This window comes from Dipteris shenzhenensis, chromosome 12, assembly GCF_047967505.1.
Source record: "Dipteris shenzhenensis isolate YYH24624 ecotype China chromosome 12, Dip_SZ_1.0, whole genome shotgun sequence".
In the NCBI taxonomy this organism is placed as follows: Eukaryota; Viridiplantae; Streptophyta; class Polypodiopsida; order Gleicheniales; family Dipteridaceae; genus Dipteris; species Dipteris shenzhenensis.
In genome coordinates, this window is record NC_141607.1 from 19,563,191 (window position 1) to 19,587,935 (window position 24,745).

A 24,745-nucleotide genomic window follows, 5' to 3' on the forward strand; every position below is an offset into this window, starting at 1 on the left:
TGAAGAGAGAGAGAGAGAGAGAGAGACTATGAGAGAGAGAGAGAGAGAGAGAGCAGTCAGGGGCACAAAGGGACACAAATAATGCACCTGGCCATGAGACATTGTTAGATGTATGAATAGAGAGAGAGAGAGAGAGAGAGAGAGAGAGAGAGAGAGAACAATCAAGGACACAAAGGGAGGAAAAGAGACAGCAGAGGGAGGGGGAGGGAAAGATGGAGATGTAGAGTGGGAGAGAGAGAGAGAGAGAGAGAGAGAGAGAGAGAGAGTTAAGATTGCATTTATTCATTTGCACCTCTAAGTTGAGAAAGAGAAAAATAAGAAAGTTAATTAAAGTCTTCGAGAGACTATGAGATTGAAAAAAAACCCAAATACAACTGATCCAAAGGGTTGAGCCGCTAACAAAATACAAAAAGTGTATATGTAAAATCAATGTCCATGACATAGATAGCTTAGGGCAATAAGGTAACAAGATGATCATTGGGTGTCACAGAGAGAGAGAGAGAGAGAGAGAGAGAGAGAGAGAGCAATGAGGGACACAAAGGAAGGGAGAGAAAGAAAGATATATAAACATCCTCGAAAGACCTTGCGGGTCTATGAGAGAGAGAGAGAGAGAGAGAGAGAGAGAAACACTTTCCAAAGTAAAAACAATAAATATAAAAATATTGTAATTAAGAGCATTCTTAAGGGCAATGCCCATTTTATGAAGTACACTTCTAAGGTCATTTTCACATTTTCAGTTTCCCACTCTTGAGTAACCTTGCATTCCATAGCCTCCTCTGTTGTCTTCCTGAGCATCCTCATGTACTCATGGCTTCCCCTAGAGAGGATTTTGACTAGTGGATTTCATCCACTGATTCCCATGCCTAGGCAGATGAGGCACGAGTCTTGAATGGGAGTGATACTTTACACACACCTCCATGTCACCTATCTTAAGGCCTATGAAAAGTACCATGCCCATCGAATATGTTTTGCATGGTTGGGGACGCATTATGTCATTATTTTAACCACCCGTCATGGACAATGGCCAAAAAACATGGTTTGAGGTGGCTTATTCAAACATGCAAGTCTTTTATGGGCATGACATTTTGCAAGTGCCTGCATGTCAAAAATTATAAGTCTTGTGCAAATTATCGTGTCCATCATATATGCTTTGCATGGTCGGGGACACATTATACCATGTTTTCTCGCACAAGGATTAAAAAACACTCTTTAGGGTGTCTTATTCGAACATGCGACTCTCTGATGGGAACAATACTTTGCACACACCTCATTCATGCCTACCTTATGGCCCGCAAAAACTAGTGTGCCCATCGGATATGGTTTGCATGGTCTGGGATGCATTATATCATGTTTTTCACCACCCGTCATGCACAAGGGTAAACAAGGATGCTTTGGGGTGGCCTATTTGAATGTATGAATCTATGATGGGGATCATACTTTGCACACACATCCATGTCATCTTACTTAAGGCGCATGCAAAGTATCATATTAGATATGGTTTAGATGGTCGGGGTTGCATTATACCATGTTTTTCACCAACTATTATGCACAAAGATTAAAAAACATGCTTCAGGGTTTAAATTTGCAAGTCTTTAATGGGGCACAATACTTTCCACACACCTCATTCATATCCACCTTAATGCCCGTGCAAAGTAAAATGCCCATCCTTGAAAAGTATCGCGCCCATCCGATATGGCTTTTGGGGACACATTGTACCATGTCACAAGGGTTAAAATCATGCATCGGGATGCCTTATTTAAACGTGCAAGCATCTAATGGGAATGATACTTTGTATGCACCTCAATGTCACTTGAAATAATATGTGTGCAAAGTGTTGTGCCCATTGGATATGGTTTGCATGGTCAGGGATGCATTATACTATGTTTTTCACCATCACAAGGGTAAACAAAATGCTTTGGGATGCATTCTTCAAACGTGTGATCCATTGCATGCACCTCCATGTCACCTACCTTAAGTATTTTTCAAAGTATCATATCATACCTATAGGATATGGTTTGCATGGTTAGGGATGCATTATACCATGGTTTTCACCACCTGTCATGCACAACGATAAAAAAACACGCATCGAGGTGTCTTATTCAAATGTGCAAGTCTCCAATGGAAATGCTACTTTGCATGTACCTCCATGTCATCTACTTTGAGATGTGTGAAAAGTACCATTCACATCATATATGGTTTGCCTGGTCTGGGAGGCATTATACCAGATTTTTCACCACTCGTCATGGAGAAGGTTCAAAAGACACGCTTCGAGGTGCCTCATTCAAATGTACGAGTCTACAATGGGCATGATACTTTACACGAACCTCAATCAAACCCACTTTTAGGCGTGTGCAAAGTATCATGCACATCAGATATGGCTTGCATGGTCAAGGATGCATTATACCATGTTTTTTACAAGGTATCATGCACAAGGGTCAAAAAACACACTTCATAGTGGCTTATTCCAATGTGCGATTCTCCGATGAGAATGGTACTTTGTGCATGCGTCCATGTCACCTACCTTAGGCATGTGCAAAAGATCATGTCCATTGGATATGGTTTGTGCAATTGGCAATGCATTAGTAGCATCATAACTATGCGTAGATGCTACGAAAAATAGAGATAAACGATACACGCAACATCAACAGAAGAATAATGAGAATGTGAATAGAGACACAACAAGGAAGATCTCTATATTCCAAAGCAAGAGCTCTACTGAATGTCTCTTCCCTACATGATTCACAACACATCTCAAGTGTGCAGCATGAGTATGTGACCAATGCAACAGTTGCGTTGGTTAGCTCTGCCTATCTACCAATAGGTAATGACATCACTACTGTACTACTTTCATTGAAGCCAAGTAGGGCTATCTAAAATATTGGACAGGCCTTCACGTGTATCCGATGGTGGAAACTCCAATAAAGGTAGGAAGCCTTTCAAAGCTAAGCTTGGTGAAGATCAGCAAGTACTTCAGTTGCAAGGGGTTGAGACATCCCCACAACTTTCTTCACAGTCTTCTTACCTAGGCTCGCTAGATAGCTCAAGCCCTCCAACTTTGTGTCTCGCTTGTACAGTTCAATAAGCTCTTGTTCTACAAGAAAAGGCGCTCTTTCAGAGGGAGATTATCCTCTTCTAGATGCACAATCAGATGCTCATGGCAGTGAAGACAAGTGTCCAAGTTTTTGGGAGCAGCGGCTCCTGAGGTGCATGAGGGATAGATCATCTCAAACCAGCTCAATCCTCGATCAATGGATTGCTCTACGTGCTCCACAGAATGGACATTATGTTCCCTCATTAACAACTCTCCTAGATCAATGTCACTCGCACTCTCAAACACATCCCTAGCCTTGTCATCACAAGAATGATGGCAGATCAGCCCATTCATGCAGCCATAGCCGTCCACACCCAATTCCTTATTCATTTCTTCCAAGGAACCCTTATCCCCCCCCGCAAGCTAGGGGACAAGATTGGGGTGGGAATCAAAGTGGGAGTTGCAGGCGATGGTGTGATAGAGGGAGCTTTTACTAGGGAGGGATGCCTTCAATTTTTATAGTCCATGCATGCTGCATTCAAATTAACCTTTTTAATCTTAAGAGATCAAGAACCATCTTTCAAAGTTTGAGTAGAGGAGCACTTTTGCTATGCAAAATCCAACCATTATAGGTTGTAGGACCACAATGCCAATGTCTACTTGATAGTTTACGTCTTTCCATAACACCATACCAAAGAAAAATTTCCAATAATAGTAGATTTTTCCTAGAAGTATGAGGCCCCCATATTGTATTCTCATTCTTTACGAAATGCACTAAAGAGTTCAAGAAGTCTCTTGGTATGTAGCAATTTCTTATGGTTTAGTGCTTTGTATCTTCAATTCAATAGAGAAATTAGAATTTATGGCATGCTCCATGATTATTTTAATATGTTTTCTAATTAGGTGTTTTTGATTTCTTGAGAAAACATTGTAATAATCAATAATTTCACCTACATACCAAAAATAGTTTTAAAAAATTGTAAAAAAATTGTGCTTTTTGAAAATTATAAAAATAAAAGCATAAGCTTTTTACAAGGTTAGCTTTTTATATCGCACAAAAATTTTAAATAGATTCTTCCCATACAAGTTAGAGTTTGGTGATGGACTTGCCTCTATCACTCTCATAACCTCAGGCTCTTAATTTCTCCCTTTCCCTCATGGTCTAAACCTCTCCCTCTCCTTCAGGAAGACACAGAGGTAAGAGGCTCTTCCTCACCATCACTCTCTCCACCTTCCTAAGTTTTGACAAATTTGGATGGAAGGGAGCTCTTAGTATGGCAAATTTTGGACAAGGGGAATCAAGATGGATTGAAGGGAGCATCATCAACCTATTGCCAATCGATGATATCATTAACCAAGCACTTGGCTGGTCAATGATATCATCGACCAGCTTTGTGCTGTCGGCTCAATGATATCATCGATGGGCACTAGCCAAGCCGATGATTTCATTGATCGGCTCTACTAAGTTGATTGATGATATCATCAATCGGTGCGGCACTCGAGTCAATGATATCATCGATCGACGGCTAGTAGACGATGGATGATATCATCAACCTATCAAGCAACAAATCAATGATGTCATTGATCGATTGCTAGATCCAGTTGATGATACAATCAATCAGATGCACTAGCCTAGTCAATGATACATCGGTGGGCTTGCATATCAGTCGATGATATCGTCGACCAATGATGCTCCCTTCAGTCCAAAAAACTCTTGCCACTCCAAAATTTGTTAGAGAAAATTAAGAGGGAAAATTTGTTCCATTGAACGACAAATTAAGAGAGAGAGAGAGGGAGAGAGAGAGAGAGAAAGTTAGAGAAAAGTAGGGATAGGTGAGAGATAGAGATAAATTTCTTTAATTTTTACATGAATTAGGCTTACTTTCTGTCCGGCGTTCTACGCCAAAGCCTGCATTCTTCAATCTTGGATCGTCACTTCCTAGGAGGAAAATGAGACCTTACACTCTGATACCAATGAAACTGGAACCTCTCGCTCTCATTTCTCTCAGAAATCTTACTCGTAAAGAACAGCAAAGACACTCTCTTTTCTCTCTCTCTCTCTCCCCCTCTCAACAGAAACACTAGGGCCTAGGACAATCGTTGGGCTAGACCCCCCGAAGGTTTTTATTACTTGAGAGAAAACTGAGTACATGAGTTCAGCGTGGAAGCTGCTCATGCAAAATTCAAAGGTGAATTTCAATTACATGAGCTCTCAGGCTCCCCTTCTTGGCAACAAGCCACTTGTCAATTTCTACTTTACTTTCCTAATTACATGCCACTAAGGGCAACTCTGGAGTCTTCGAAGCACATGCATGTTTTGATGAATGACTTGTATTGCAATTTCGGTTTTTAAATCATAACTTTGTGCTTTTTTGTCATAATTTTGTAATTTTTTGTTCAAATTTTTTTATCATCTATAGGCTTTGGAAAAATATATTGAATTGTTTAGAATAGGAATTTAAAATCATGTTTCAATGATGAGCAAGATGACATGTTTTTTCATGTAGAAGTTCTTTTTGGTAATTGTAGTAAATGTTGAAGTATTTTTGAAAGTTTATCGTCCTTTCTTCATGAGATATTGTTAATAACATATTCTAAACAATTCAAAATTGTTTTGGTGTTTTGTAGCTATGTCAAACAAACAAATGTTTGGGGAGATCCATGTCTATGGGAAGCCTTCCACAGAGGATACTCCCCCTAAAAGCAAGAAGATAAAGTTGACAAAGAAGATACTAAGGAAGCAAAGAGAACTAGAAAATATTTGAATCCTAATGTGCAACAACTTGAACAAATTTATGATGTTCCTACTTCTAATGATGAAGCTTCTTTGCAACTTCAAATTTTATGGGACAAAGCTGAAGTACAAAATGTTCAAGATTCAAAATGGTCCATCAAAGTTGATCCTGATATGGATGAGATGACTTTGATGCTTCCAAAGACGCTTCCCAGTGGAAGATCAATTTTCAAGCCAATTATAAAGATCAAAGGCATAGCCAAAAGCGTGAGTCTAACATTGAGGAAGTTGAAATGCTTGGGATTCATAATAATAAGAGACCTCTTGTTTGTATCATCTTGGAGGAATTTTTTTCTTACAAAGCCGTCACTCTCCTACTGTAGCAGAATGATTTAAAAAATTCAAGGCTGAAGGAAAGGTTAGCTATTCTCCATACATAATTTTATATTTCTTCTTTTTATGTAGTTTTCTTTAAGAACAATGAGTCATTCAATTTAAGTCTTTGTGTGCTTAGGATCTTATTCACCACTTGACTAACCAAACTGTGGAGGTGGAGAAGACAACTAAAGAGATGGAGGTATCTACTTCTGAGAGTTATTCAGAGGAGCATGTGGAGGAGGATTATTCCTCATCATAGGGAGAAGGATATTTTATATATGAAGTCAAAAAATAGGGCACTATAGTCATGGATTAAGAGCTCATGCTTCTTTTTATTCACATTGATTGAGAGCCCCTTCTTTTTTAGGTATTCAGGGATTAAGTGCATCCCCAGTTGGGCATGTCTTGAGTGCTCCACTCTCACAAAAAAACAACTAAAGGGTGTAAGTATGATTCCTCCAGATGAGTTAAATAAAGATGTTGAGAAAAGAGAATAGACAAGCATGGGATATCATAGAGAATAGACATACATGGGATATCATTAATTTTGAAAAGGGTAGTGAGCTACAATTACCTGGAGCTAAAATAGGAGATGGTGCTTCAGATACATATCAAATCAGAGTTCGTGCGAAGGTGCAATGAGATAGCCTTGTGGATCATCAAACATTTTTCTTGCACATTGATCAATCACATTCACATATGTCCTTTTTGAAAGATGTGCTGAACTCAATGCACAATAAAAAGTTTGGCATCCATTTGAAATGTCAATCAAATGCACTGTTTGTACTAGTGATGACACAAGCAACATATGTTCATCTACTCCGCACACTTACAAAGGTCTCACTCATTTGTGGGAGTCATTGATTTGCGCAAAAAATTTCTTTTTCCTAACAGCAACTCCTTAGCCTTTCAACCAGATCTCCTGTAACATGAAACAATGTTGTACAAATAATGTGTCATGCTACCTATCATCTAAAATTAAGAAGTGAACTATTTTAATAACTTTTCTTGTCTTATGGTAGTGAGTTATATGCACAAAAATTGAGACCTGTATTAAATACCAATGCATTAATTGAATCGCATTATGTTCTTTGAAAGCATAATTTTTGCGAAGTCTACAACTGAGACAACCAAGGGAATTTGAGAATACATTCCTTGAATTGAAGCACCTAACATTGGGCTATGTATTTGTGTTTGATAAAGTGCTTCATTTTACTTTTCAGGAAATGCAAAAACTCCCAACATTGCATGTCTTTGTTCATGAGACCTTTCCTCTTCTTCTTATTTCCATGCTTGTCTACAGTATCCACATATTCAAATACTTTCATAGTGATGGTTTTCCATTCCTTCGTTGTCTCCAAGGGGCAGTAGGCTAACTTCTAAATATGCCACAATCCTTGCATTCACCCATTAAACACTTCCTACGATGGAAGGTTGTAACACTTATTTCATTAATTTTGGACTCATATGTCTACTTTTGGACTATTCCTTAAAAAACCTTCCCAAATGAAAAGTTTACTTTATGAAAATGTCATTCGAGAATCAAAAGTTTACTTTCTAGCTAGCCCTGTCATTTCCACGTAATACATTTCAAAATCTCTCTCTACAATGTTGCACTAATAATGCAAAAACTACTATTAAATCCTAAATTTAAGAATCGTATTCTTAAATTAAAGAATCCCTTGAGTTATTAGTTTAAATCCATGAAAAACCACCCTCTTGAAGATTCAAAAAACTTAAAAAAGGTATACATATGAGACATGCAAGACTCTTTTTACTTTCAATGTAGAAAACTATAACACTCTTGAATATTCAAGAAATTTAAAGGTTTATATGGACATGAGACATGATGGAAGCCTCTTTTATACTCTAAAAAATAGCAATAGCTATGCTTGCAATTTTACATTATCATAAGTTTACAAGAAATATTGCTCTAGATGAGTCTTTGTCTAAAGGATCTGCCGTGGCCTTTTCAATAATTTATTTCTGCCTTTACAGTGAGTTAAGTACAAATGGGTGATCCAAACATGAAAGGATTTGCCGTGGCCTTTTCAATAATTTAATTCTACCTTTATAGTGACTTATGTAGAAATGGGCGATCCAAACATTTGCTTGTTTGAATGTCCTTTTCTGTTTTCACGGAAATGAGCAATCCAAACATTTGCTTGTTTGAATGTTCTTTATGTCATCACTTGTCGCTTGGGTTTAAAGTGACACTTCTCGACATTTAACTTTTTGGACATGCAAGTAATTCAGGAACATATTTCCCTTTCAATGGATCAGCATGCATAGTCCTAAACCATTGCACAACAATGAAAGTCACTTTCCCTTACATAGACTTTATTTCTACCACTATTTCAATCCACAATGGATATTTAAGAGGATCCTTTAGAGAAAGAGTTGCAACCATGGATCCAACCAACCTAGAACGTACCCACATTTTAGTGAGCTCTTCTCATCTAGGTGAGAACTTTGTGCAGCAAGGTACATCTTCCGTGCAGGTATGATGATTAAAGCTTCAACCTCAAGTAGTAGACTTTGAGGCTATATAGGCTATCTTGAAGGAGAGGATGTTGGCCATACAAAAGGATTACATAAAGTAGATGGTGTTACTCTTGAACTAATCAAGGATGAGGTCTTGGTATTCAACAAATTTAGTATTCTACCACAGTCCACTGTCTCCACTTCTTAACTATGTTTTTGACTTCTCTACCAAACTTCTCTTCTCAAACATGCACTTTTCATTGTCAACATCCCTTCCTTGACCTTGTGCCTACTCTACCTCAATATGATTCACCAAAGGTTCTTAAACTTAAGCATGAATTTCTTGGACTGGATGAAGGACAATAATTGTATGCAGTGATGGACACCCTCGATCTAGAGAAATTTATTCAAGGTGGAGAATGCGAGGGTTGTTGTACCAAGACATTGAATGATTCAACCTCTCGCTTGTGATGGAAGACATGCTAAGGAAAGTGAGCGAGTGGGAGATGAATTCATGATTTGAGGCAAAATCAATTGGAGGTTTGATTGTGTATGTTGGCTAATCCAACAATTGGGGTAAAAGCACAATGAGTGGCTTCAGTCATTCTACCTCCCCTTGCTCCCTACGTGGAGGTCCCTCCAATAGGAGGTGACTGGTATAGGACTAGTTCTCTAACCTTTCCATGATGGTTCTTGCTTCTTAGAGGAGATCTTGTGTGCCCTCCTTGAACTATCAGAACACAACAATAGAACTTAAGCTTTGGATTCCCAAGAACAACTAAAAGCTCGATCTTTCTATGATGTTCCTTGTAGAAACCCATTTGATGGTTGAAATCCCATCCCTATCAAGGGGAGGAAATTATACTTTATTTCATGTGAAGAAATTGTCTCTTTCATGAAAGTATCCCTTTTCCATTAGCACATATCCATATACATATACATATACATGCACATGCACATGCACGCATACATGCACACGCGACACACACACACACACGCACACGCACATATGAGTTTGTGTGTGTGTGTGTGTGTGTGTGTTTGTGTGTGAAGGAGACATTGGTGCTTCAATTTTTGAATCTCCCAAGCCATTCTTGACAATCATGCAAGCATCGCATCTCTTCATTGTATTCCTCTTAAAGATTGTCTTACATAAATGGTAGAGTTTGATTAAGACAGATCATCTTGTTAACATAGTGCTTCCATGCCTATTTTTCATACTCAAGGAAAGGTGGGAAGTGAGTTAAGAACTCAACACTTGTAGATGGTAGAGTAAATTGCAAGAGGAGGTAGTGTACACCTTCAACATTTGGTGTTGGTAATGGTGGGACTCTTGGATTAAGAAAACATGAAGTCATGGTTCTTACATGCCCAAAGGATTGTGTGTATTTTTCCTAGTGTACTTTGTTGTTTTTCCAAGAGTTATGAAGGGTTATATTAATGATAATTACCAAACTATGATGGACATGGATTGAGAAGTCATGCTAGGAGTACCAGAGAAGGTTCCACTAAGTGATCAAACTATGAAAATGGATTAGTAGAGCCACTAAGAAGAGCCAAAGAACCAAAATCTATTCTAATGCACCCAAGAAGGCAAGTGAGGTGCCTCAGCATGCAGGATAATGTTTGCCTACCCTCTTTGTTCTATTAATTACATGGTCATAGAAGAGGCAAGCTAGATAGGGATTGAGGAGACCTAAGAAGACCAAGAGACACTTCCATAGATACCTGATAGCCCAAGGAAGGCTTAATCATGTGGAAATAGGAGACAAGTAGTAATATAGGATAACTACTCTATAAAAGAAGATAAAAACCTTGCCATGAGGATAGGAAACATGGTAAGGGCAAGAACCCTCAAGAGGGGTGGACAACTATACACCAAGGTGTCTTTCCAGAATCAAAGAACCCAAGTTTGAAGGAAAAGGAACAAAAACCAAAGGGCATCCATGTAAGACACAAGCAAGAGAAGAGCAATCAAGATGTTATCGTCACTAAGAATAAAGGTTAATAGTAGTTTCAAGGAATTAACTGACAATGACCCACAAAGCTTCTACAAGTTTTGTGTAGCTAATGGTTGCAACAAGAAAAACATTGCACTTGATTACCTTCCATGCACACTTGAACAACTATACACCAAGGTGTCTTTCCAGAATCAAAGAACCCAAGTTTGAAGGAAAAGGAACAAAAACCAAAGGGCATCCATGTAAGACACAAGCAAGAGAAGAGCAATCAAGATGTTATCGTCACTAAGAATAAAGGTTAATAGTAGTTTCAAGGAATTAACTGACAATGACCCACAAAGCTTCTACAAGTTTTGTGTAGCTAATGGTTGCAACAAGAAAAACATTGCACTTGATTACCTTCCATGCACACTTGACAACATGGCAATAACATGCTTTTAAAAGTATTTGGTTGGATCCATAATGAATTAGGAACATATGAAAATGTATTTTATAGGTGGCTTGGGAGAGAAATAAATGAATAGGGCATGAGAACTAAGTTGGAAAAAGAACAAGGCCAGACTTGAGCTGCATGGACTTCAATGAGCAATTGGTAAACAATGATGAAAGCAAGAGGATACTTCACCAAATACCAAGAAGAAGAGCCTAATTGTGAAGTTGCACAACCTTTTTGTAAGATTTGGGAAGGGAAAGACGCTAGGAGAAGATAGTCTCCCAATCGAATTCTTCCAAGTCTATTGGGAGATCTTAAGTCCTTTCCTCCTACAACTCTGCAAGAGACGATAGCGAAAGGGTACCTTGACTCTAAACTAAAGTTGAAGTAAATGGTAAAACATCAGACACTTTCCTTTTAAAAGGTCTATCAGACAAGGATGTCTCCTTTCTCCTCTGCTCTTTGCTATAGCGAATGATGCACTTGGATGGCTAATTCACACCAACCTTACTCCGACAAATGACCCCAAATTAGTGGGCACTGTGTTGGATTGCCTCGAGACCTTCTGCCTGGCCTCTAGATCCAAAGTTAACCATAGTAAGACCAGAATTTTTCGCACAGGAACCCAACCGCTTAATGCTCTGCTTGACATGGGGTGCAAAGTTATCAAAGAAGGTGAGGTTTTCCGGCTTCTCAGAAGACCAATGGGTTTCAGATGCTCAAATAAAAGCAGGTGAGAAAGGGTCATCCAAAAAGTCAAAGAGAACATTGCAAGGTGGCAAGGTCTCCTACCCACCCTGGTCAGAAGAAAGTTTGTAATGAATCATTATATTTATCCATCAGTAATTTACTTCATATCATGTTGGTTGCCGTCAAAGAAAGCCTTCTCTCATATTAACACGCTCTTCAGAACCTTCCTATGGGGAGGAGACATGGGTCAAAGGAAAATGGCTAAGGTGCGGTGGAGATATTGCACGATTCCCAAAGAGAAGGGAGGGCTAGGCATAGTGAATGTTGAGCAATCGTCAGCTAGGTTCATGGAACAGTGAATCCTTTAGGCCTTTGAGGCGCCACATACTGATTGGGCCTTTCTGGTAAGGGAAAATATCAAAAAAGTTAAACTTGTTAGGTGCAAGCACTGGAAAAGCCTTCCAAAGGACACTACATTCTTCAGTAGGGATCTTTTTGTTGCCAAACGATTGGAACTCTAGAAGGGGATGTGGAAGACCTGGGAACTTTGTTGCCAAACGATCGGAACTCTAGAAGGGGATGTGGAAGACCTAGGAACTCAAAGCGCATCTTTAGTGGAAATGCTTCTTGAGAAAAATAGGAACCTTTTGTAGCCAAGACTCTATTTAGTCTTCTATCACATGGAACTCATCCCCCACAAATGAAAACTCCATCAAGGGGGCCCTCATACTTAATAAGAAAGGAATAGATGCTGGCAAGACCTTTGAGACAGCAAGACCTTTGAGACAGTGCAAAATAGAAGGTAGAAGAGTGAAGAAGAATTAGTGTTAGAATTCAGACTTACCGACTTTTGGGACGCGGAATCCTTGACATGGATGGGAGGGAAGAGCCAAGCCATCGATCAGAGAATTTAGATGGGTGGGCCAAAACAACCTCTAGCCAATTCCTAACAATCTAGAGCACCAAGAGGACTTAATCTCACATCTCACGAAGTGGGAGAAGATGTGGGATAAGGAAATTTGGGAGAAACAATCCTGCTTGCTCCTGGCTCATTGTTCATAAAGGAGTATGGACAGCCAGCAAAGTGCGAATAATCGGGCGTGGGGACAAAAAATGTGCACGATGCAAAAGGGAGACATAGCACATTTTGCATCTGTTCTTGAACTGTATTTCTGTTGACTCTTCTCTTATGCTACTAGCTTGGTGGCTGAATGTAGGATCGAAGAAAAAATTGGGAGACACTGGACAAGATGACCAATGAGGTTAAGGCGGGCCTAGAAAAAGAGCAGGTGCTTGCGGATCAACAAGACCATCTCATGAGGAAGGCACGTGACTTCATGGCGACTTATTATCAAGAGCTGTAGGAGAGGGAGAGTGTGCAAGCACTCTCCCAAACAAGACATACGAATCCTCTCGCCACAAAACCGATGGTGGTGCCTTAGCCACCAACTGTACCAACCTCTTCTCCTATCACCCCTGAAGGAAGCATTCCCTACGTGCACTACAAGCGCCCTGTAACCAGATCTGATCCTAGAAGCACTACGCAGAGAGTTCGAATGGAGAGCAACATGCAGAGCCAGTGGCTGCTAAGCGCCTCGCTTCAAGATACCCCTCAGGGTCATCGTCAGCCTGAGCGCAATGCAGGGCCAAGAGATGCACAGCCGTCAAGCACTCTTCCGACACCATTGTAGTTTCTGTTACCTTTCGTTCTGGCATGTCTGTCCCAAAGGAGGAAAACTAGATTCTCTAAGCAGTGATGGTCTCAAATACTTGAAAGGAACAGTTGTATCTTTTATAACAGTTCACTTTGACATCTTAATATATGAACTTTGACATCTTAACATAAACCCCCCCTTTATAATAAAAAAGGATATGGATAACCATGATAGAGCACTAGAATCCATTTCCCCCTTTCATTCAACCAAACATGGACATTTGTAGTGCTTTTCTCTAAACGAGCCATTTTTCAATAAATTGGCCGGATGAAGTAATGGCCATGGAGTGTGCTAGGAGTGTAAAAGGCATTAGTCCTTGATGGGATTAATCTTACCAAAGACCATAATACAGTGAGGACCATGGAGTGGGATAGCAAAAGTATTTTCCTTTCAAACATTTGATTATTTGACATGGGAAACACTCTCTTCCCATGCCTGGTAAAAATTATTTTGATGTATATGAGTAGATGTTAGTTTCATCACCCAAATGTGTACCAAGTAGACATGAACAGCTGTATTAGTAGACATATTCAATGCAGACCTAGTAAGAGGCTAGTCATCAAGGTCGGACAAGTCAGATTCATAGGTTGTCTGGCATTGGAAGCAGCACTTGCCTGCAAAAATCCCTGGAGTAGCAATACAGTTAGATGTTGCAACGTACTTCCCATCACCTGAGGAGTAGAGGCAGCGATCAGCCAAGTAGCATCATGCTCATTGTGGATGTCCCCAATTCCAAGGTGGTGAGCAAGAATGTAAAGCTCTCCTATTCTAGCCTCTACTGCAGATCACGGGAGCAGCACCATAATTCTCCTCCCAGCCAATTCTTGCTAAGGCCAACAAGCCAAAACAGAGAGCTACGTTGAAATCACATGAATCATTTTCTTCTCTTCTCTCTCTAGCCTTAGCAAACCCCAATTCCCTAGATAGATCTAGATGCCACATGTCATCCATATAGGGCCTTCCTAATGCAACATTTCACCCCTCTCTTGGGATGCATTTAATTCCTTGCCCCTAGGCACAATCTTAGCACTAGGCCCTTGGTCTCAGATCTATCTAGTCTGGTGCTATCAGCCCTCACCTAGGACCTTGACATTAAATCCCTCCTGATCATTTACATGAAGCGCAAACACATATATTACAGAGATAGATCCTATAAGGGAAATATCGACTGATTCTTCCGAGGTCATGCTACCTCGGCTAGAGCGTAACATTCCTTCCCTCTTCAGACATCAGCGTCCTCGATGATAAAGTCTGGGAACACTCTCCGCAACTGATATACGGATTCCCAGGTAGCTTCGGATAGAGGTGGCCATGCCATGCAACCAACACCGTGGGTATCTTTCGATTTCGTATTTGCATTGTTCCTCGGTCCAGGATTCTTGTTGGTTTGCGCCTTGCAATATCCTCTATCTCCTGAAACAAAACCACACCTTCGATTAGTGAGTCACCTGTATGTAAAAATTTCTTTAAGCATGAAACATGAAAAACCGGGTGCACCTTACACCCCTGTGGCAATTCTAATTTATAGGCTACACTGCCTATTCTCTTTAGAATTAACCACGGCCCACAGTATCGAGGTGATAACTTAGCACACTCTCCTGAAGTCAACGACTTCGAGTGCGAAGGAATTCTGAGAAAAACTTTTTCTCCTTCTTCAAATACTCTTATAGACCGATTTTCATCCACATACACCTTGGCTCTATCCATAGCCTGGCGGATATTAGCTCTCGCAAGTGCTAGCATCTCCCGCATCTGAACTACAAAGTTCGCGGCACTAGGCACTTTCTGAGGGACTCCAACTATAGTTGGATTGACTGGCCTATAACCATAGTTCAGCTCAAACAGACTGAACCCGGTAGAGGAATGTTTCCTATCATTGTAGGCAAACTCCAACAATGGCAACCACTTGTCCCATGTATGTTGCCTCAATGACACATATGCCCTCAGCATATCCTCTAAAGTCTGGTTGACTCTCTCTGTCTGACCATCCGTCTCAGGATGATCCCCACTGCTCATTCCCAACTCAGTCCTTAGTGTCTCAAATACCGCTGTCCAAAAATGACCGGTAAATCTAACATCCCTGTCTGACACTATGGATCTAGGCAATCCATGCAGACGAAATATATGTCTAATGAACAAATCCGCCACTTGCGGGGCACTAACAGACTCTCTAGTCAGAATGAAGTGAGCCATCTTGGTTAGACGATCAACCACCACAAGGATAGAATTATACCCTCCTTGTGTTGCAGGTAGCCCTACAATAAAATCCATGGAAATGCTCTCCCACTTACTTAGTGGTATTTCCAAGGGCTGTAAAAGTCCGGGTGGCTTCACCCGCTCGGCCTTACTTACCTGACACGAGAAACATCGTGTCACATACTCATGAATATGCTTTTTCATCTTTGGCCAAAAGAAATCTCGCTTCACGAGATCATATGTCTTCTCGACTCCTGGATGTCCCGCACACGAGCTATCATGGCATTGTCGAATGACTCTCTGCCTGAGATCATTCTGACCAGGTACTACAACCTTGCCATTTCTAACTAGCATACCATCCCTTATGGTATATCTTGCATAAGTTTGGCCTTTTCTGGATGCCAGGTCATCCTTTTCATTTTCCCCGGGTTTTAACACATGAGCCTTAGGCCACAAGCTCAGGACAAACTCGTCCACCTTCTGAGTTTCTCTGATCTCGGTCATTAGAGCACTCTCTAATACCGTGAAACTCAGGTTGTGCATAATGCGAGACAATGCATCAGCCACCTTATTGTCTTTTCCTCTTCGGTACCGAATCGTTAAATTAAACTCTTGCATGAGCTCTGCCCACCTAGCTTGGCGGCCCCTCAAGTCAGGCTGTTTACAAAAATGTTTCAGAGTATCATGATCCACATCCACATAAAACTCTGAACCATACAAATAATGCCTCCATGTTTTCAAAGCATGGATAACTGCATACAACTCCAATTCATGAGTTGGCCAATTCCTTTGAGAGGGAGAAAGCTTCTTGCTTTCAAAGGCTACTGGCCTTCCCTCTTGAAGGAGGACTGCTCCTACCGCAATGCCACTTGCATCGGTTTCTAGGAACAACGGTTTCTGGGGATCAACTATTTTTAACACCGGTCCTGAGACCACAGCTTGTTTTATGGTGTTAAAACTTTCCTGTTGATTCTGTCCCCAAATAAAAGGTACTTTATCTGAGGTCAGATCAGTCAATGGCGATACTATTCCGGAATATCCTTTGATATGCCTTCTATAAAACTGGACAAATCCCAAGAATGATCGCAACGCGCGCGGTCAGACTCTGAGGGATTGGCCAAGTTAGTATCGCAGCCACTTTCTTCGGATCCATTTCTACTCCCTGTGGAGTAATTATGAACCCTAAATACTCAAGCCTAACCATACACAGTATAGTTTTCTTTTTATTCACGTAAAGACTGGCTTTCCTCAAAGTACTGAACACTATCCTTAAGTGTTCACGATGTTCAGTAACACTTTTACTGAATATCAGGATGTCGTCAATAAAATGTACTACGAACTTTCCGATATACGGACGTAGTAAATCGTTCATAAGCATGACAAAGGTCGCTAGAGCATTGGTAAGTCCGAAGGGCATTACCAAAAACTCATAATGACCAAACCTGCTCCTGAAAGCGGTTTTATGCACATCCTCGGCTCTAATCCGGATCTGATGATAGCCGCACTTAAGATCTATCTTGCTGAAAATCACGGCTCCATGTAATGCATCTAGCAAATCATCAATCCGAGCCATCGGATACCTGTGCTTAACAGTGATATTATTCAATGCTCTGTAATCTATACAGAGGCGAAACGTATCATCCTTTTTTCTTTTTAATATCACTGGTGAAGCAAAAGGTGAGAAACTTGGTTGAATCTGCCCCAACTTGAGGTATTCTTCCAGTTGCCTACGCACCTCCGCTTCTTCAGTAAAACTCATTCTATAGGGAGGTCTATTTACAGGTTCAGCCCCCGGGATTAGTTCAATCTTATGTTGAACTTTCCGCTCTGGAGGTAACCCATAAGGTAGTTCATCCCTAAAACATTCAGAGAACTCTGTTATAAGATTAGCCAGCTTGACCATCTCACCACTTTGCATAACATCAGTGCTAGCCGAAGAATCATCCACCAGCTCTACCGATGCTGTGCAAAGGAATAAAGACTCGACTTGAGCCTTTCTGATTTCCATCACGGAAACCAACGGTCCCTGAGGTATATCTTTCTCAGCTCGCAAGACATAAAGCACATCATTCATCTTTAATTGATATACGTGCTTTTTCCAATCAATGGCTGGATTCTTCCTAGAATGCCACGCCATTCCCAGGGCTATATCCGCATGAGCAAGCTTGGTCATTTCAAAATCAAGCTTCTCAGCATAGTCCTGAATCCGAAGCTCCAACTGGGTAACCCTTTGGTCCCATACTTCAGTTGAACTTCCATCGGCCATCCTGACTGTATAACGCATAGTCAGATGGACTTGTCTTTAGTTTCAACCTCTTCACGAGCTTGGAGTTAATCACATTGTGAGTTGACGCCGAGTCAAACAACACAATGACATCATGACTGGCCACTTGCCCTTTCATTTTAATTAACTCCGTATCATTGAAGGCTGTATACCCCGTTGCTGCGGGCTTAGATAGGATGTTATCAGGTGCACTCGTTACTAACTTAGCAACAGACACACAGAACAAACAAGGTACTAACCTCTGAGAAGATCCCACTAGCTGAATCTGCATCTCTTCTGCTCTGGGACTTCCCTGCATCTCCACGTCGCACTCTGAGATCACCATCTCAGCCATCCGACGATCTTTATTACGTGGACAATCTCTCCACTGATGAGGTTGAAGGCAACCAAAGCACAAGCCTTCTCTCCTCGCTTTTTCCCGCTGTTCTGGGTTCAAGGGAGACTTAGACCAAGCCCGGGCTGCCATTGGGGTTACTTTCCTCTTCACTCCAATGGTGGTACTTGGTTTAGGAGTTTCAGCCGGTCTCGCCTGCTTGGCTTGACCACTCGGCTGCGAACCACTCCCTCTACTAGCCCACTTCTTCTTAAACCCAGATTTCTTCGGATACCCATACTGGGTTCCGACCTGTGCAAACCCACTTGGCTTGCTGCCCTTGGCATCCTCGTAGTTCAGGGCTATAGCTATTGCATCATCTAGAGTGTTCGCGTACTTAGCCCGAACTTCCATTTTTATTCGATCATTCAATCCAAATATGAAATCTTTCACTTGGATTGATTGAGGCAGGGGTTCATCAACCTTCATTACACTCTCTCGAAACTTATCAGTGTATTCTGCCACTGATAAATTTCTCTGACGAAGGTTCCTATATTGATCCCAAGCTCGGGATGCTTCGTCAGGAGGTAAGAAGTGTTTCCTGAACTCTCTTTTAAACCCCTCCCAGGTAGTGGATGCTATGCCATCCTTTTGTTGTTTAATCCACCACCGATCCGCTGCCTCACTAAACATATGGGTGGCCTCGCGGATCTTTTTGATGTCATTTCTGATCTCACAAATGGCGAACGCCTCGTCCCATTTATGTAACCAGGTCTCAATGACATCAGAGCTACGGTCGTTCATCCGACCAGAATACTTTTCCGGTCTGTAATTGGCAATATTTGGCACTTTAGCCTTCCTAGGCTCGACCGTATGGACACTAGACTCCAGTTCCATTGGAGCCTTTCCCTTCTCTTCTCGAGAAGGTCTGGCAGACATACTCTGTAACGCTCTCCTAAGTTCAGATTGCCCTGCGTTGGCTTGTAATTGCTGCGCTAACAACTGTTGCAAGGCATCCTCCAGCAATGCAATCCTGCCAGATAAAGTGTGAGCTACTGGGCGCGATCCCTGCTGGGTCGGCCTGACTCCTGACTCACCAGGGTCCCTTCTGGAAGCCCCTTCTTCTGCTTCCATTCAGTTCAATAGGTGTTTTGTTTTGGGGTTTTTTTTTTAAAAAATAAAAATAAAAAACACCTCTAGAACACTGTATTCACAAGCTGACACAATTCAGTGTACTAACAGTCTGACACAATTCCCTATACTAGGGAATTCCTGCAATCCCACATTCACACTGATCAAGCATTTAATACAGGCATATATCACAGATGGCGCTTTTCCCTATACTAGGGAAATTCCTGCAATCTAACTCCGACTGAAGCACACAGGCATATCCTCAAGCATAATCTGTCCTTGCTATAGCATCATAAACTGCGACCTCTGCTAAAACCACAAAAGTCTAACTGCTTCTGACAAAACAGGAATAACGAAAACCAAAAGGGAAAATAGATAAAGTGCTCCCTGGAAACTCCCCGCAATTCGAGTCCCCACAGCTTGCAGCCTGCACTCAGATCTCGATCGTCAACCTGTCGCCTAGCCTCATAGTCTCACAAGTCATCCGTAATCTCTGACTGTACATGCACCAGGGAAGCAGTCGACAGCTATTACCAACAGCTCTCCACGGGCTCTGTCAGGCGTGGAGCGTTGGTGGCGAACCACCCAACGGTGGCCTTCACGTGAGTTATAGCGTGGGATCGTCGAAGGAACGTAATCAAGAGAGCAGTTAACGAAATCTATAATCAGTGCGGGAGGGCTACGCTCAGACACGTCGTCATCACGTCGTCGTAGTCCACTACGTCCATCGCATGGAGGTCATAAGTAGCAGGACCCTCCTGCGCTCTTCATCCTTCGTTTCGTCGAGTCACCTTACGAGACCCCTCCGCTCCAACAGCAGCACAAGCACCTGCGTGTCCCGTTCCACGCACGTCCCATTTCCGTGTCAGGCTTTCCGTTGATCCGTCACGTACGCTCCCGCCTATCGTCCGTCGTCACGACAGCTCCACTCTTTACGTCCTTTCCACTTCGTAGCCTCGGCTCTGATACCAATTATAAAGCTCTCCTATTCTAGCCTCTACTGCAGATCACGGGAGCAGCACCATAATTCTCCTCCCAGCCAATTCTTGCTAAGGCCAACAAGCCAAAACAGAGAGCTACGTTGAAATCACATGAATCATTTTCTTCTCTTCTCTCTCTAGCCTTAGCAAACCCCAATTCCCTAGATAGATCTAGATGCCACATGTCATCCATATAGGGCCTTCCTAATGCAACATTTCACCCCTCTCTTGGGATGCATTTAATTCCTTGCCCCTAGGCACAATCTTAGCACTAGGCCCTTGGTCTCAGATCTATCTAGTCTGGTGCTATCAGCCCTCACCTAGGACCTTGACATTAAATCCCTCCTGATCATTTACATGAAGCGCAAACACATATATTACAGAGATAGATCCTATAAGGGAAATGTCGACTGATTCTTCCGAGGTCATGCTACCTCGGCTAGAGCGTAACAAAGAAAAGATGCCAACATGCATAACTTAAACTTGATGCACCAAGATCATCAGTGTGGATCCTTTACTTGAAATAATATGCTGGAATCATAATGAAAACCATGAACCTTTATCCATTCAGTTCTCTACTCCTGTGTTGTTCTTTCAGAAACATCAGTGTCTGCTGTGACTTTGGATCACCACTCAATAATGGCATAATCTTATGCTCATGCAGCACCTCATCTAATGCTCTTTTACAGCTTCAAATTCCATTCCCGAATTTTGGAAATTTGCTCCAGGCACTGTATGGTCTGGCACAAATTTGTGTGACGGTATCTGGTTCAGTTTGTACCGTCTCTTTGGAAAGTAGATGCATCCTCCCTGTGAATGTATGGAACTATAAGCAGAGGAGACTTCCAAATAGACCATTCATTTTGAACAGGCAGTATAAGGTGCCTGCATCACATACAGAGCAGCCTGTAACCATTCATAACCTTTTCTGCACCTAGAATCCACACATCAGGAATGCCAGGTGGATGCAATATCAAACTTTGCAGGATGCACCAGAATACAGTCTCCACGCCAAAATTTAGAGTCATACGTCGTCCATGATAAAGCATGCAAATGGAACCAAATTTGGTTCCATCCTGCATGGCTTGTTCTGCTTTTGATCTTTCCTCTACACTCTCGGCTGCCATTGTGTATGTCTTTTCATTTGCTTTTGAATCTTCTCTTCAATCTCTCAGCTGCCAGTCACACAGTATATATTTGCTAGCATCACAGAAGCTACAGCATCCTGCGGTTCCAACTCAAAAATTTGCTCTGCAGAATGTTTTGCCATGTCCACATCCCCATAAATTCCACAAGCAGCAAGCAAGGCTGTCCAGACAATAGAAGTAGGCTGAAATGGCATATTTTTAATCAAGTCAAGAGCATCATCTAGGCGCCCTGCACGTCCAAAGAGATCAACCACACATGCATAATGTTCGGACATGGGTGTAATGCCATGATCTAGTTGCATAAAATAAAAACAGTACAGGCCTTCATCCATGAGCCCTGTACGACTGCATGCTGAAAGAACGCCAATAAAGACAATTTGGTCCATCTTTACACCTCCACATTGCATTTCTTCAAAAAGTTGAAGGGCCTCCTTGTCACATCCATGTTGTGCATATCCAGATATCATCGCTGTCCAAGAAACCAAGTCATGTTTTAAAATGTCACGGAACACTCTCCTTGCATGTGTTATGCTTCCACATTTGGCATACATATCAACAAGCACAGCTTTGACATCATCCAAGTAACATCCATCTTTTATTGCTAAAGCATGGATTTGTGTGCCCTGTTCTAAGATTGCCAAGCGTGCACATGCCTTAAGAACACTCAGAAAGGTGATCCTATCTGGCTCTATGCTTTCACCTTGCATCTGCCAGAAAAGTTGAAGGGCCTCCTCACAAAACTCATTCTGGACATAACCAAAAATGATTGCATTGAAGGACACAATATCTCGTTGAGGCAATCCGCCAAAAACATGGTGTGCATCATTCATGCTTCCACATTTAGCATACATAACAACAAGCCTGTTCCCAAGATAGACACTCAAATCATAATTAGTTTGCATGATGATGGCATGAATCTGTTTACCCTCTTCCAAGGCTGTGTGACTTGCACAAGCCTTGAGTATACTTAAAAAGGTTACCTCGTTTGGCAGCAATTCTTCCTGCTGCATTTGGGCAATGAGTTGCAAGGCCTCATTACTACAACCATTCTGGATATGTCCTGATATGATAACAGCCCATACAGACACAGGTGGTTGGTGCATTTTGTCAAACACTTGTAGTGCATCCATCATGTAACCATATCTAGCATACATCTCAATAAGGGTGCTTCCCACAAGAACATCTGAATGATTTTCAATATTAATGATAAGACAATGAACACGCCTTCCCTGCTCCACAGAAGCTAAATTTGTACAAGCCTTAAGACTGCTCACAAAGGAAGCTGCATCTGGCTTTATGCCTGCATGTTGCATGTGCCAAAACAGCTTTAAAGCCACGTTAGCATGCCCCAATTCGGTGTATCCATCAATCATTGTATTCCACGTGACCACATCACGTTCAGGCATTTTATTAAAAACTTGGCATGCGTCTTCCACACTACCACATTTAAAATACATGTCAATGAGTGCACTACCTACAAAGACGTCTGCCTCCCATTGATTTTGTATGATTTCAGAATGAATATAATGACCCTTTTCCAAGGATGGCAAGCTAGCACAAGCCTTTAGAGCACCCACATAAGTAACCTTGTTGGGCTTTGTGCAACCTTGTTGCATATTTTCAAACAGTTGCAGTGCCTGATTAGCCCGCCCATGTTCAGCGTAACCAGAAACCATGGCTGTCCAAGAAACCACATCTCGTTCAGCCATATTGTTGAACACCTGCCATGCATCCCTCGTGCTCCCACACTTTGCATACATATCAATGAGAGTATTAGCAATAAACACATTCAGCTCAATTCCACTTTGAAGGATACAAGCGTGGGTTTTTTGGCCCACTTCTAGGCATCCTAAACTGGCAGATGCCTTGAGAGCAATTAAAAATGTGACCTCGTCTGGTTCAACACCTTGGTTTTTCATTTCTGAAATAAGTTCAAAGGCCTGCTCGTAACACCCAAACCGAGAATAGCATGCTATCAATGCGTTCCATGGTACTACATTTTGTTTTGGCAGTCTTCCAAACACCGTACATGCATCATCAATGCTCCCACATTTGGCATACATATCAAGAAGAGAGTTTCCAATAAAAACATCACAGTCAAATCCAGCTTGAATGATGCAAGCATGAATTTGCTTGCCCTGTTTCAGGGTAAAGCATGCTTTGAGGACAGTTAAAAAGGTTACCTTGTTTGGCTTCACACCTTCATAACCCATTTGCGAAAAAAGCTCTAAAGCTGCCTCAGTGCGCCTACAATTCACGTATCCTGAAATCAGTAGGGTCCATGTATACACATCTCGGTTAGGCATGTTGTCAAACAATTGGTGCGCATCCACCAAACTCCCACACTTGACATACATGCTGACAAGCAGATTCCCTAAAAATACATTTGGCTTAATGCCATGTTTAATTATGTAGGCATGGACCTGGTTTCCCTGTGTCAAGGCTTTAATGTTGCTGCAGCCCTGCAGAAGACAAACATATGTGTTAAAGGAGGCCGTAATGCCTTGTGCATCCATGAGATCCAAACGATGCAGAGCTTCCATCAACCGTCCATCCTGGCACAGTGTCCTCACATTGCTATGACAGTCAATATATCCATCCGTTAGTCTAGAACCAAATAATAGCAACTGACCCAGTTGCGGCAACCTCAATGAATGGGAAGTACTAAAAACTTGAACGCTTGTGATGTTGCATGCCACAACATAGTATTTTTTTTTATAAAGCATAACGCTGGCTTTCCAAGGACATTATAATACTAATCTACGTAGACCAGTGGTTAAAACAATTTATTCCATCTCTGTTAAGCACATTGAGATTCTTGGGTGAGATCCACCCATGCTATACTTCGTAAGGAAACAAGTTGTATGGATCCAGCAGGCCTGCCGTGCGGGTGATGCGTAGTGTGTTGTCGTTGTGCAAAGGGTGTTGGACTATGATCATGAATGGGGAGACATGGCTTGTGTTATGGTGTTGCGATTGTCTGTGGAAGTGTTGTGATCGAGTGACGCAAGAATGAGCAAATGGTCTGACCAGTATATGAACGATGTGCATGTGCGTGGCTCAGGACATGATGCGTTAGTCCAGACATGGTCGATTGTAGAGCCGTAGATTGTTGTCGGTACTGTTATTAGTTGGTGCATGTTGTGGTGAGACATGAAATCTCGTTCGCAGTTGATGTTGGTTGTTGTGTTATTATGTGTTTGTCACTATGTATGTGATTGTGTTTGTCTGCACGTGTTGGAGCATATTTTGGAGACCTAGAAGGAA

At 41.7% G+C, this 24,745-nt stretch overlaps 1 protein-coding gene and 1 pseudogene across 1 annotated transcript; both read right to left on the reverse strand.

The window, feature by feature from the left end:
- Positions 1 to 2,970: 2,970 nt before the first annotated feature.
- On the reverse strand, positions 2,971 to 21,457 carry LOC147895947 (uncharacterized; annotated as a pseudogene).
- LOC147895948 (pentatricopeptide repeat-containing protein At3g09040, mitochondrial-like) lies at positions 20,849 to 24,055 on the reverse strand. The gene has a single exon (XM_087383053.1). It carries the CDS (start codon positions 24,019 to 24,021, stop codon positions 21,502 to 21,504), a length of 2,520 nt encoding a protein of 839 aa, XP_087239179.1. The 5' UTR covers positions 24,022 to 24,055; the 3' UTR covers positions 20,849 to 21,501.
- Between the last annotated feature and the right edge of the window lie 690 nt (positions 24,056 to 24,745).

What these genes read in the sequence shown, in the direction of transcription:
- LOC147895948 (XM_087383053.1), bottom strand. Translation starts at nt 24,021, where the DNA reads ATGGAAGCTCTGCATCGTTTGGATCTCATGGATGCACAAGGCATTACG.